Source organism: Physeter macrocephalus, chromosome 1 (assembly GCF_002837175.3).
Source record: "Physeter macrocephalus isolate SW-GA chromosome 1, ASM283717v5, whole genome shotgun sequence".
NCBI classification, from domain to species: Eukaryota; Metazoa; Chordata; class Mammalia; order Artiodactyla; family Physeteridae; genus Physeter; species Physeter macrocephalus.
Window position 1 is genome coordinate 54,661,734 of NC_041214.2, and position 12,937 is coordinate 54,674,670.

The window sequence follows — 12,937 nt, forward strand, 5'->3', positions numbered from 1 at the left end:
TGGGCCTCTCCCGTTGCGGAGCACAGGCTCCGGACGCGCAGGCTCAGCGGCCATGGCTCACGGGCCCAGCCGCTCCGCAGCATGTGGGATCTTCCCGGACCGGGGCACGAACCCGTGTCCCCTGCATCGGCAGGCGCACTCGCAACCACTGCGCCACCAGGAAAGCCCAGATGGGGCTTACGGAGCGTGCACTTGAAGCCCAGCTTGTCCGCTCACACCCCGGCACCCCCGTGCCCGCCACGCCCCTTGCTCTGCCGCGTTTCCAGCGATCCATGCTCCTCGCCCAGCCCAGCCGCGCTGGCCCCCAGCCCCTGCTCCTGGTTCCCAGAGCTGCTCCCTGAGTCGCCCTCCCCTGCCCAGGTCTTCTCACCTGCTTCTCTGGCCTCCTCCCGCAGGCACAGCACGCCTGAGAATTAAGGGCTTGGACAGCTCCCTTTCAATTAACCGGCCCTTCCCCCGCCTGAGCTGACGTGCCGTCCTCACCACCGCCTGGACTCCCTGTCCAGGCCCGGCTGGTGCCGGTCTCACGGGCGCACTCACGGTCTCCGCTTGCCGCTCGCTCTCCCAGAATCTAAGCCACCTGCCTTCTGCTGTCCCACGTTAGCTACAGCCACCGAGGACTCCCGTCCGACAGACCCAGTGGGCCCTCTCTGTCCTTAGTGACCGCTCTCTCTTTAGATGAAGCACGTGACAGGCTCACTCCCCACCCCGTGGCTTCCAGTCCCTCTCAACCGTTCTGCTCCCCCCTCCCCCCATCCCGTGCCTCAGTGGCCTCTCCCCTCTCCACGTGCTCCATCTCCTGGCTCCAGGCCCCAGCCTCCTGGGGAATAGATCACTGTGTCCCAGGATCACATCAGTGCACCCTCCTCACACGGCCTCATGCTCGCCTTCATGCCAAGGTTTAAGATCCTAAATCTTTGCCCCCTTCCAGACCCCTTCCCAGAGTTCCAGGTGCCTAGGGCCCACGGGTCAATTCAGCACTTTCAATTGACTACGGTCAGCACTTAACTAATCACTGTCTTCCCCTCTCCAAGAGAACCTGCTCCTCCTGACCTCACCACGTCACCTAACTGGAACCTCCAAGTCAAAGCGAGCTCCTGCTCCCTTTTTCTCAGCAAGCAGCACAATCCGTGTCCTCCTAACCTCCTCCGCCTCCTCCAACATGTCTCTCAAGTCTGTCCCCTACTCCATGCAAACTGTTTCCGCCTCCATTCAAGCTCTCTCCCCACCCAGCTGGTTGATTATATTCTCTCATAATTACCGTCTCATTCTCTTGGTTCGTCCCTCGTGTGACCGTCAGCATGACCTAATCATGTCTTTGCCTAGACTCTTCTGTGGCTTCTCACCACTTCCTGGCCAAAGCCTGAGTTCCCTGGCATGGCACACAAGGACCCCCACCCTGCTTCCTCGTCTCCCACCCTGCGTGCTCCCTCAGAGGGAAAGCTCTTCAGTGTCCCAAGCATACCCTGCATAACACACACACACACACACACACACACACACACACACACACACACACACCCCACTCTCTGCACCCTCCCCCCAAAAGGGTCACCGACTGTGGCCTTGCAGGTCAGGTACCCCAACTATGTGTGCTCCATGGACATGTACTACAATGTTGGGGTATCCCCTCGAGTTGTGTGTGCATGTACATGACAGCCCTGCCCTCCCCCTTGATGCCCAAACTGCTCCTCATCCCTTAAGGACAGCATTTCTCAAGGTGTGGACTGAGGACATTAGAACTCTACAGGGTGCCTTCTAAAAACCATTTTTTCTGGGCCCACCGAATCAGAATCTTTGATGAATAAATGAAAAAGCAGGCAGAAAACAACAATGCTGTTATTTGCACTTATGGGGGTGTAAAACCTTTCTGCATTTTCTCACTGAATCATCCCAATAAGCCTATGAAGGCCATTTTACAAATGCAGGGACTGAGGCTCAGAGAGGTTCATTAACTTCCTTGAGGTCACACAGCTAACAAACAGAAAAGAAGCACCTGACCCTAGGTCATTATGACTTCAAAGCCCCATAGTTGCCTGGTACCATGTCTCCCTTCACTCCCCACCACTTTACCCCAAACCCCAATCCTGGTAATGCAAGTAGACTGAGGAAGAAAACAGCAAAAGCAGCATACCAACTGCTTGCCCTTTCCTTTCTCTTCTTCAGTCAAGTTAGTCAGGAGCCTCCAGATTTTGAATCAAGATTTTTTCTGGTAAACATTCCCAAGTATTTGGTATTTGGTATTTTCTAGGAAAAACATGTATTTTCATTTTCAGACCTAAGTCCTCTTATTTTTTAATCCTAAACTCCAGCTCAAAAGGTCAGAGAGTGGTGGTAAACCTGAAATTAGGAAATGCTTCAAGACACTAAGAGAGGCTAAAATATGTTTCCCAATGAAATGCATAAAAGAAAAAGCCAACCACTGCATCTTTTTTCTCCAGACTCATACCTCTTATAATGCAGTCGTGCCTTTTGATTTAAAAATAATTATGAGAACATGTATTGAGAGTTAGCCGTTCTTATTGTACAAAATATGTCTGCTTAAAACCCACTCTGTGTCCCCAATGACAAATTGCGTTTTTCTCTTAATTGTCCCTTTCATATTCCCCTTCCTACAGCTGTTTATCTTTATTTCCAGATGTGTGTACATGTGTCTAGATACCAGAACTTCTGCTAAAAACCAGAAAACCTTTATGGAAAACCTTTATTTTCTCCATGTAGTGAGGCTGCAGGGTAGAGGGCCAGCTCTCTGTACTAAAACACCCGACAGTTATGGGGGAGGAGACTTAGCCCAGAGGTGTAGGAGCCCGCCCGCAGGGCAGCTCCAGCAGTCGCAGCCGGGTGGAGGGAGCAACCCCAGGGGACCCACAGGGGCCTAGCCACTTTACAGAGTAGCAGAATTTGCTACCCTAAAATATGTCTCTTTGGTATATTAATTATTTTAAGCTGGTTATTCTCTAAGAAACAGCAGGCAAGGGAAAATACATTGAAAACCAAGCAGGACTTACCCTCTGTAAGAAACATTTACATTTGTAGGGGAAATCGCTGTCTGCAAGGGTATCCAAATCTGCATCTTATCAGTGGAGAAGGCAGTGAGTTAAATCTGCATCACAACCTTACCTGTGTTTACCGTGCTCTTCCTGGTGACCTCGCAGAACTCACTCTCCTCACCCTCAACATCCTCTTTCGTCTTTAGCTGAGGACGGTATTTAAGGTGAGGGCTTTGGCCTTTCTCAAGTTTTCCTCGGTATCTCCCACGTGTCCCTGTTCTTACATCTTTGTGTGACTTTCTCCTGTTAATCTGTGTCATGTCAGACTTTAATCCTTACACCAGAAGAACCCAGAAGGGTAGAGGAAGATTTTCTTCCTCCCTAACACACTACATGGATGCTAGTTCCCCACATCCTCTTCCTTTCTGCTTTTTCCATGTGGTTTGTTAAAAGGAAAACCACGGCAACCACGGAGAGAGAGTACCCATTCCAAATGTTCCCAGTATAATTTAGGGGCCAAAGATCAGCAGGGAAGGGACTTGGACATTTACTTAATATCACTTAAAATTCCTTACATTTTGATCGGGACTCAACCATGACGACTAGGTATAATTTCAATGCCGCCCATGCCTATGAGCTCCCAGGCCCCATCTAATACAGGCCCCTTTCCCTCAGCAGGAGGAGAAAAACCCTGCCTCTCAGCATAGTAAAATCCAACCTGAGGGAGCCTTTCTCCCACCCCCACTCCCAGCCTGACAGGTGGATAGTAGGTGCCAGAAGGCTTTCACTCAAATCTGGCTCAATAAGTAATAATTCTCCAGTTAAAGATCTTTAGCAATTCTTAGAGTGAAAATAAAAATGTAATATAATACCGATTTTTTTCTTTAACTAATATTTTAAAAATATTTACTGTGTGCCTGAACCCAAGCCCATCGATGGGCTCATTGCAACAACCTTTTTAGTGCTTGATACTGAACTAGTGTGATCTCCGTTTCACAGATGAGGAAATAAGGCTCAGAGACCCTAGTTATTAGGTATAATTAAACCCATAATGAGCCCCAAATCCTCCTTTAACTTTTCACCAGAATTAAACCAACTAGTGTTTTACTTCTTTTAGCCCCTATCAACCTTCTGGGAAATAGGCCAGAAGTTAAATGGGTTAAGGAAAGCGGAAAAGAGTTTATGTTAGTCACAAACTAGAGTTAATCTGCATAATCATGAAATAGCTATACTTTCCAGAGAATAATCTCAATGAAAGTAATATTCTCTACAATACAGATCTCTTTTCATCAACTGAAATTAACTCACAGGTGCTGTGCTAAGCGAAGGGCAAATAAAAGTAACACGTGACACATGAACCTTGTCCCCAAGGGGCACACTAACGGAAGAGAAGACAGATCAGGAAATAAGTAAATGTATATGATGTGGGAAGAGCAAAATAAAAGCAAATATAAGCTATAGTCTTAGCCCAGAGCAGGCTATGATGAACTGGGAAGAACAGAGCTCTTACGCTAAGAACACGGGCGTGTAACTAAGGCCACTTAAACCATGATGTTAAGGCCAGCCTGCGTTTTCAAAGCATGCTACGCCTCAAGTAGGATCTTCTCACTGTTAGACTCAGAAAAAACTGAAGCGGAAAGGTGCCTACAAGATCTTCCAGCCTGATGCATTATTTTACAGAGGGGGAGATAGACTCAAGGAGAGGTGAAGTTAATGAACACCCAAGATCACACAGCAAATTATAAGCAGAGACAATCTCACAACTTGTCTCAGGCCTCTTGGTTTACCCATCAGTTCATCCATTTAACAAACATGGATGGATTATGTGCCAGGCATAAGTGAACAAAGCAACTGGGTCTGTGCCTTCAAGAACACATCAGCCTGACGGGGAAGACTGTCTTCTTGTATCTGAGACAGGAAGTGCTTCAAGAGCACTTGTCTAAGATTGAAAAATTGGAGAGGGCTTCCTGGGGAAGTGACATTTAAACTGAGCCACAAAGGACAAGCAAGACTGGACAAGAGAATGTTGCACAGCTTCTGTCTGAGGCAGGAAGGAATTAATCAAGGTCCAGGAACAGGAGGAAAGCAAGTGTGTTCCGGGAGAGAGAGGTAGGAGATGAGGAAAGACAGGGAGGTGGAGAAACTCTAACTGTAACCAAACTGATGGCAACCCCAGGATGCTGAGTGGCGATCATTCAGTCCACTGAGCAGTCTTCGTATTTCCCCCGTGGGAAGATTTGAAGCTTGGGAGCAAAGGAGGAAGTCAACAATGCAGGGTCCCAATGCAGGGTCTGCTGTCATCAGCATCTTTCATGGAGAATGTCTGATCCTGTGAGACGCCCTGACACTCTACAGGCTCAGACACTGCCTGTGTTGAGTCCAAAAGGCCCAAGCATTTCCCCAAAGAAAATCTCAGTCCCCCAGACCACAAAAGCCAGACCACCCTGAAAAGAAGTTGTAGTACCAGATGACTGGTACCTAGCCTCTTGAGGGGTTTTTGAGGCTAGGTAACTTTAAAACATACTCCAAGGAAACTGCCTTCACTCAGAATCAAGCTCTGGAAGCCAACTACACAGCCTCTTCCACACTGGCCAGGACAGAGGGACTTCCTGAGTACCAAGCCCTCTGGGACCAGGCCCTGGGGGAGGGTCAGGGTCTGGCCGCCAGCTGTCAGTGCCCCCAGGGGACACTTCCCAAGCCAGGCTGGTTTCCCATTATCACCCAATTTCTTTTATTCTAAGCATCCCAAAGACCACCAACTGCAATCAGCTCGCCCACCCATGATGGAAACCATCCCATAGCTTTTTTCTTCTGTGTTCAGGTTTCTGAATGAGAGCAGAGGCTTCAATGCTTCAGAAAACACTTAGTACCAGCAAAGATAAAAAATCCACAGGTCTGGCTCTCCAGGCTGGCTCCTTCATCTACCCTCTCCCTTCCTTTTTTCAGTTACACCAGTAGACAAAAATAATAGTGAAATGGGTAGGTCTTTGGGCATCAAAGGGCTAAAGGACAAAACCTGGAAACTACCGTGTTCATCAAGAGGAGAATGGATGAATAAAATGTGATATCATCATATAATGGAATCCTGTAAGCCATGAGAATAAAAAACTGCTTACACACAACCAAGAGAATTAATCTCACAAACATAATGTCACAAAAGAAGCTAGACACAAAAGGGTATATACTGTATGATTCTATTTTTATAAAGTTTACTAACTAGCAAAACTAATCTCTGGGGGCTTCCTTGGTGGCGCAGTGGTTGAGAGTCCGCCTGCCGATGCAGGGGACACGGGTTCGTGCCCCGGTCCGGGAAGATCCCACATGCCGCGGAGCGGCTGGGCCCGTGAGCCATGGCCGCTGAGCCTGCGCGTCCGGAGCCTGTGCTCCACAACGGGGGAGGCCTCGACAGTGAGAGGCCCGCGTACAGAAAAAAAAAAACCTAATCTCTGGTCCCTCTGAGGAGGAGGGACAGGAAAGTAAGAGGAAAACAAGGGGGGCTTTTAGGGTGTTATATTCTATTTCTTGACCTGGGTGGTGGTTACACAGATGTGTTCACTTTGTGGTAATTCATCAAGCTGTGCATTTAAGATGCTGTGTTTTCTGTATGACTGTATATACATACACACAAAGGAAGGGTTTTCAGTATCTTGGGAAAGGAAGAGTATTATATAGGACTTTAGCTTTACTGGCCACGTCTGTGAATGGAGAATGACCCTAGGTGGAAGGAAGAGGTGACTGCATTGGGGATATAGCCCAAACGGCTGCTGTGGGGTGGCAGGAATTAGGAGGAACAGTTTCGGGGTTTACTCCCTTCTTTCTCCTTGCAACTAACTGCCAATGAAATCTCTGCATAATGTACTCCAAAGGGAAGTGGAGCCAAAAGGGAAAAGGGCTGGAACTAAGCTGGCTTAAGGGAGACAGGAGGCAGCTGGAACACTTCTAGCAGTGAGGGGACAAGGAGGGAAGGAGGAAGAGGAAGAAGAAGGAAGAGAAAGAAATCATAAGGGCCCAGGGTGGGCAAGAAGGACAGCTCACCTGACTGGGGATGGATGGGGTGGGGTGACTCCCATGACTCAGCCCAGTAGAACGGATCCCTTCTCCACTCCCCTCCCTGAGCCCAGGTCTGATGTACACCTAGATTAATGGTTTTATTGCACTGCTTTGCTGTGCTTTGTTTATAAGCCGTTTATAACCTCTGGGAACTAAAGGAACAAGGAGTGTGTATGAGTGTCTGTTTGTGTGTGCATGTGTGCAGCCAAGGATTCCACATCCCCAGCACCTAACACATTGTTTGGCATATAGCTCGCACTATTAAAAAAAAAAATGTTCATTGGACAAATAAATGACAGAAAGAATGTGGTAATTAGATATAAAACAGAGACTTCCTTAATATTGAAAAATCAGTAATAACAGCTTAAATGGCCAAAAATGTGGGAATGGCTAAGTATCAGAGGGGCATACCATGCAGCTACTAAAAATTACAACTAACTGTAGCAAACATCTGTAGGGTGCTTTACAGTTTACTGAGAATTGCACCTCCCCCTTGTTTGACACACAATTATATGGACTTTGTTACCACACTGAAGTGTTTAAATGACACATTATCAACATCTCCCTGAAGAGGCCAGAAAGATCAGAGGTGGTGGACTAACAAGTTTTCATGGAAAGTGGTGGGGAGGGCCCACATTTCAGAGTAATACTAAGAAGGCTGGGAGAGGTTTCCTTAGCTCTGTGTTAAGTAACTGTGCTAATTTCACACACCATATTTCAATTCACTTCCTCTTTTTTTCTGGCGAACAAAACTTTACTTTTAGCCATAATTTGATTCAAAGTTCTCTTTAACAATCATTTACAAGTCTTGCTGTTAACTGACCACCTCTAAAGAAGTGTTTTTGATATTCCAAGCGGACACAGTTTACGTCCTAGTGTAGTTTTATTCATGCTAACTTCAAGAAATTCAACACCAAAACCCATCCACAACAGACTTTTCTAAGACTGTCTTCCTGACTGCAACAGTGTTTTAAAGAATAGACGAGGAAAACACACACACATACACAAAAAACAAAACCAAAAAATCCCTCCCTCCTTCCTGAGAGAAGCTGGGCCTAATGTTCCATGAACGATCCACGAAAAACTGAAGTCGTGAACACTTTAAACGTCCTCATTCTCTTCTTCCTCTAGCTGATCCTGTAGAAACTCTTTTTGTGTCAGGGACTGTCCCATAAGTAAATTCTCTGCAGAGTCTCAATCTTTGCTGAGCGTTTCTACACTGTTTTGGGTTGGACTTCCTGCAAGTATTTACTGCAATGAGAGGATTACCTAAAGGATATATTTCACAAACAAGCCATCACGTGTCTTCTGCTGAAACACTACATCTAAAAGCCTGCTTTTGTATATGACAGTGAGTCCCGGAGAACTCGACCACAACATCCCAAACCAGCTCTTAATAGACATTCCCACGTAAAAAGCGGCTGCTTTTAAAGGGCTGTGGGACGCTGATAACACACAGAGGCATTGGCTGCCTTTACAGTAATAGCAGAAATCCTTCAAGCAATGTTGATCTCGCGCCTACTGTGCTCAAGACATTGTTAGGGCCCCATGGGGGCGTTGAGGAACGGGGGTGTCCCACGCATGGGCAAAAAGGGATTAAGGAAATAATCCTGCTCTCAACTCAACTTGAAAGCCAGGTGGCCAAAGCGCCGATGGTGTTCAGTAAAACTTCCCCAGTCCTGCTCCAGGTGCAGAGGGCGCAGGAACTCCAGAGAGCTGAAGCTCGAGAGCTGGGGGCACACGAGCACAGCAGAACCGGGCCTCGGGGCCGGGGAGGCGCCCTCCACGGAGGCGGGAAGGGCGCCGGTCCACACAACCGGAGAGCAAAGGGGATGCCGCAGGGAGACCTGCCCTCCTCCTCACCCGCCCGCCGCCAGGTGTATGTGAACAAATCGGGCCCACCTGCCGCCGCCGCCGCCCTGGGGTAGCGGGCGTGGAGAAGCCACGGCGACAGGGGGCAGCAGCGCTGCCCGTAGCCCCGCCTCCGGGCCGGGAGCCCTGGGCCTCCGAGCTGCGCGCCACCGCCTTCCGCGCGAGCACCTGCGCGCGACCCCGCCGCTGCCCGCCCGACCCAGGTGCGACCGCCCGGGCCCCCCGCCGGGGGTAGGGGGTCGGAGTCCGGGAAGCACGGCGCGTCGCCTCCCCCATGCTCCGTGCCCGCGCGGGGCAGGCGCCGTCGCCGAAGGGCGCTTTGTTTGTGCGGCCCGAGCGGGGATGCCGGGGCGGGAGTGGAGCCCTTGCCCCGCCCGGGAAGGGGCAAAAGCAGAGCCTGCGGTGGAGGGTGCTAAAGACCGCAAAGGCCCTTCTCCACGCGGCGATGTTGGGTCCAGCCGCACCCCACCCCCGCTCTCCCTTTCTCCTTCCGAACCACCCCCCCCCCCAGCCCCACGGCTGCGCTCACCTGCTCTCCGCGACCCCCGCGCCTCGGCTCATCGTCGCTCGGCGGCTGCGGGGCGGGGGGGGACGACACGCGCGCCCGGGGCTCGACGCTCGAGTGGCGCCGGGGCGTCTGCAGGAGGGTTTCGCTTGCCGAGCACTGCCCTGCTTACCCGCAGGCGGCCGACGCTGCCGGGGGAGTGAAGAGGGCGAGCGAGAGCCACAGGGGGAGGGGACTGGGCGGGAGGGGGCGCCGGGCGCGCTGCTGCCGCCGCAGCCAGAGGCCGCCCGGGCTCCCTAACGGAAACGCACGCTCGCCGGCGGCCCTGCGCGTGCACGCCGGCGTGCACACTCTCACACGTGTGCACACTCTCACACGTGCGCACACCGGCCGCTCGGTAGCTGCTTACCGCCATGCCCGAACTAGGTTTGGTGACACTAACGCCGAGGCTTCTGTGAAAGAGAAGGGCCAGCGCCATTCTGGAGGGGACGGAGAGCTCATGTCACTCTGATTGGGATTGGATACTCCTGTGTCTGGGGGGTTTTCACGAGACAGCCCGCCCCCTACAAGGAATTCCCAGATTCTCTTCTTAGGATCTGTAAGCCCCCTGATATTCTCTTTCAGATTTTGTACCTAAATACAAGTGTCTGGGATGAGGGACCACAGCTTCCTAAGATAAAACAGCTGTGTGACCCCAACCCCACCCCAGACTGTAAGGATGGATGGACTAAACCAATGGCTCGCAAACTTTGCTGCACATTGAATCACCCAGGGAGTTTTTCAAATCGCGACGCTCTGAGTAGTATCCCAGATCAATTACGTTAGTGCAGTGGGATCCAGTCATCCGTATTTTTCAAAGATTCAGGTGATTACAATATTCAGGAAAGTGTGGGAACCACTGCTTAGACTGTCGGTGATCCTCACTGTACACTGTTTTCTTTTACCCCGTTTTTCAGCGTGATTGTTTGCTCGTCTGTCTTTTCCATGAGGTGGTGAGTGTCACACAGCATCTGGCCCAGGCCTGACTCCCTGTAAGTGCTCAGAATGCCTTTATTGCAGGAAGGAGGCAAGGCAGAGTCAGGGATAGGCCCTCTACCTTGTAGACCCCTCTTTGCTCTTTCTGAAATTCTCCACAGGCTGACATACCCTTGACCTCATGGAAATGGCTTCATGTAATGCCTGAAGCTGGGGAAGAAAATGGGTCGTTGCAGCTTGAAGGGATATCTGTCTGTCTTTTAGATTCTTCCAAATGTCTCCGCCCCAGAATACTCCTTACCTGCCTCACTGTGACTCAAAGGTCCAGCGCTGGCAGTGTGGGTGTGTGCAGTAAAGTCATAACCCCGATGGATGGAACACCTGTGAGTCCAGCACTATGATAAGATATTTTATACTCTGGGAAAAAGCTGGCCTGGTGCTATCACTGGGCCTTGGTGTTCTTCTCTTAAACATAAACATGGACAATTTCTCAGAACATCAACCTGAGACAAGGCCCCTCTGTGACCACGACGGATGAAGACAAGAACAAGACTCCTTAATCATGTCTAAACACAGACAAAATATGAACATTGTCCAAGCCACAGTGGACACACAGCTATCCTGGCCAGTTAGAGTGACCGCTGCTTCTTTGCCAGTTAACAGCCTTAGCCTCTCTCTGGTCTCCCCTTCTATGGATAAGATTTATGAAGATACACACTCATAGAATGTCCCCTGCTTTCCTAAGCCCTCCCCCAATCAGCTAACAAAAACCCAAATCCTTTAATAATATTTCCTAATACCCTCTCACTGACACACCTCCAGGATGGTGTTCATTTCCCTCACTGCAATGAGTAATAAATTCAACTTTTTAAACTATAGGTATATTCCTAGTGGTCTTTGGCAAGGGAGCATTAAAAATAACTTAGTCGACACAATAACAGCACAAGGTAAATATTACACCCTCTTCACGTATAAGCTAACCAGGATTTGTACAGATCCTATGACTCAAACTCACACAAGGCTGCCTGGCGGTCAGTGGAGAGCCAGGGTTCACGTTCACCTGGGTTTGTGGGGAGCCAGGCTTGTATGTTGCTTTCTCAAGGGAACTGTGGCTTCCAGTTGAGCCTGAATTCCAGTCTTTTTCAGTTCAGTCTTTTTCTAGCTATGGGAATTTGAGGAAGTCATTTAACTTTCTTGACTTCAGCTTCCTTGCAAAAGAAAAAAAAAAAAGAAAGAAAAAGTGGGTCTAGGAACTGGTATTTTTTTTATCGCGATAGACAACATTTTATTAGTCACAGGTGAACAATATGATTCGATATGTGTATATATGTGAAATGATCACCATAATTAGTCTAGTTAACATCCATCACTGCACATAATTACAAAAGTTTTTTTTCTTGTGCCAAGAACTTTTAAGATATAATGTCTTAGCAACTTTCAAATATACAGTACAGTATTATTAACTCTAAGGATATATATACTATTGGTATCTTTTTCGTAAGTTCCCCAGGTAGCCTGACACAGCACCTGTTGGCAGACCCTGGTTTGGGAAGTTACCTTGCAGCTGCCAGATCTGAGGTACCGTTTTCCAAATGCCATTGTCTCACTTGACTCTTGCCTCACTCTTCTCTCCTTCCGGAAATTCTCCTTTGGCTTCCAGGAGGCCCCTGTGATATGACAAGCAAATGAACTAAAGCCTGAAAAACCATGTGAGTGGGCTTGGAATAGCATCCTGCAGCCTCACCTGAGTCCTGGGACGACTGCAGCCCTGGTGGACAGCTTGCCTGCGATCTCATCACAGACCCTGAGCCACAACCGCCCAGCTAAGCTACTTACATATCCCTGACCCACACAAACTATGAAATAATAAAATTTGTTGTTTTAAGCTGTTATATTTGGGGGTAATTTGTTACGCAGCCAAATAATAACTCATACAAAAGGAAATAAGTTTCTAGAGTTAGTGCGGTGGAATCACATCATTTGCACTTTTAGGTAAATTCAACCATACTCACTCTGCAAAAGAGGGAGAGAGAACAAGTTACAGTGTCAACGATTCTGCCTGCTACTCCAGTGAAATAAGGGGAAGTGATGAAAGAGGTAGATCTGGTTTCATCAGTCAGTCTCTGACCCAGTCCTGGGCATCTCTCATGGAGAAGAAAGTCTTAATGCACATTTTTAAATATCCATGTTTTGTACAAAGTGGGAAGAATAAGTTAATTCACTGACTTGGGATCTATATATAATATAGTCAAAATGACCCTTGAAATCCCTTAACTCATCAGGACCTGAGCCCAGGACATCCCCAAACCAAGAACAGTACTGACTTTAGACCAGTGTAAGAGGGAGCCCAACCCTGGGACCCTGGCTTCAGAAGACCCTTCCATGGCCCTCCTCCAATCACACCTCCCACGGGCTAAGGAGTCCATGAGGCCCAAGGGATGTGCCCTTCCAGAGCCTGTGCTCTGCCTCCCACTTCTAGACCAGTCTCAGTGGATGAGAGACCCCCACATCCCTGTCCAAATGGCCCTGAGCTCACTTCCAGGGC

At 49.1% G+C, this 12,937-nt stretch overlaps 1 protein-coding gene and 1 long non-coding RNA gene across 3 annotated transcripts in view; one reads left to right on the plus strand and one right to left on the minus strand.

Annotated features, from left to right (window-relative positions):
* LOC102982613 (NACHT, LRR and PYD domains-containing protein 1b allele 3-like) overlaps positions 1-9,584 on the minus strand; it is a 46,994-nt gene extending 37,410 nt beyond the window's left edge. For both annotated transcript variants that reach the window (XM_028490607.2, XM_024124423.3), the window contains exon 1: positions 9,442-9,584. In XM_028490607.2, the coding sequence (XP_028346408.1) occupies positions 9,442-9,473 (32 nt within the window). In that variant the 5' untranslated portion in view covers positions 9,474-9,584. The remainder of the gene's footprint in view (positions 1-9,441) is intronic.
* On the plus strand, positions 9,045-12,238 carry LOC102982887 (uncharacterized). Its single transcript, XR_447952.3, has 4 exons — positions 9,045-9,115; positions 10,374-10,448; positions 11,895-11,970; positions 12,053-12,238. It is a non-coding gene; the product is annotated as an uncharacterized lncRNA (long non-coding RNA).
* The last annotated feature ends 699 nt before the right edge of the window (positions 12,239-12,937 follow it).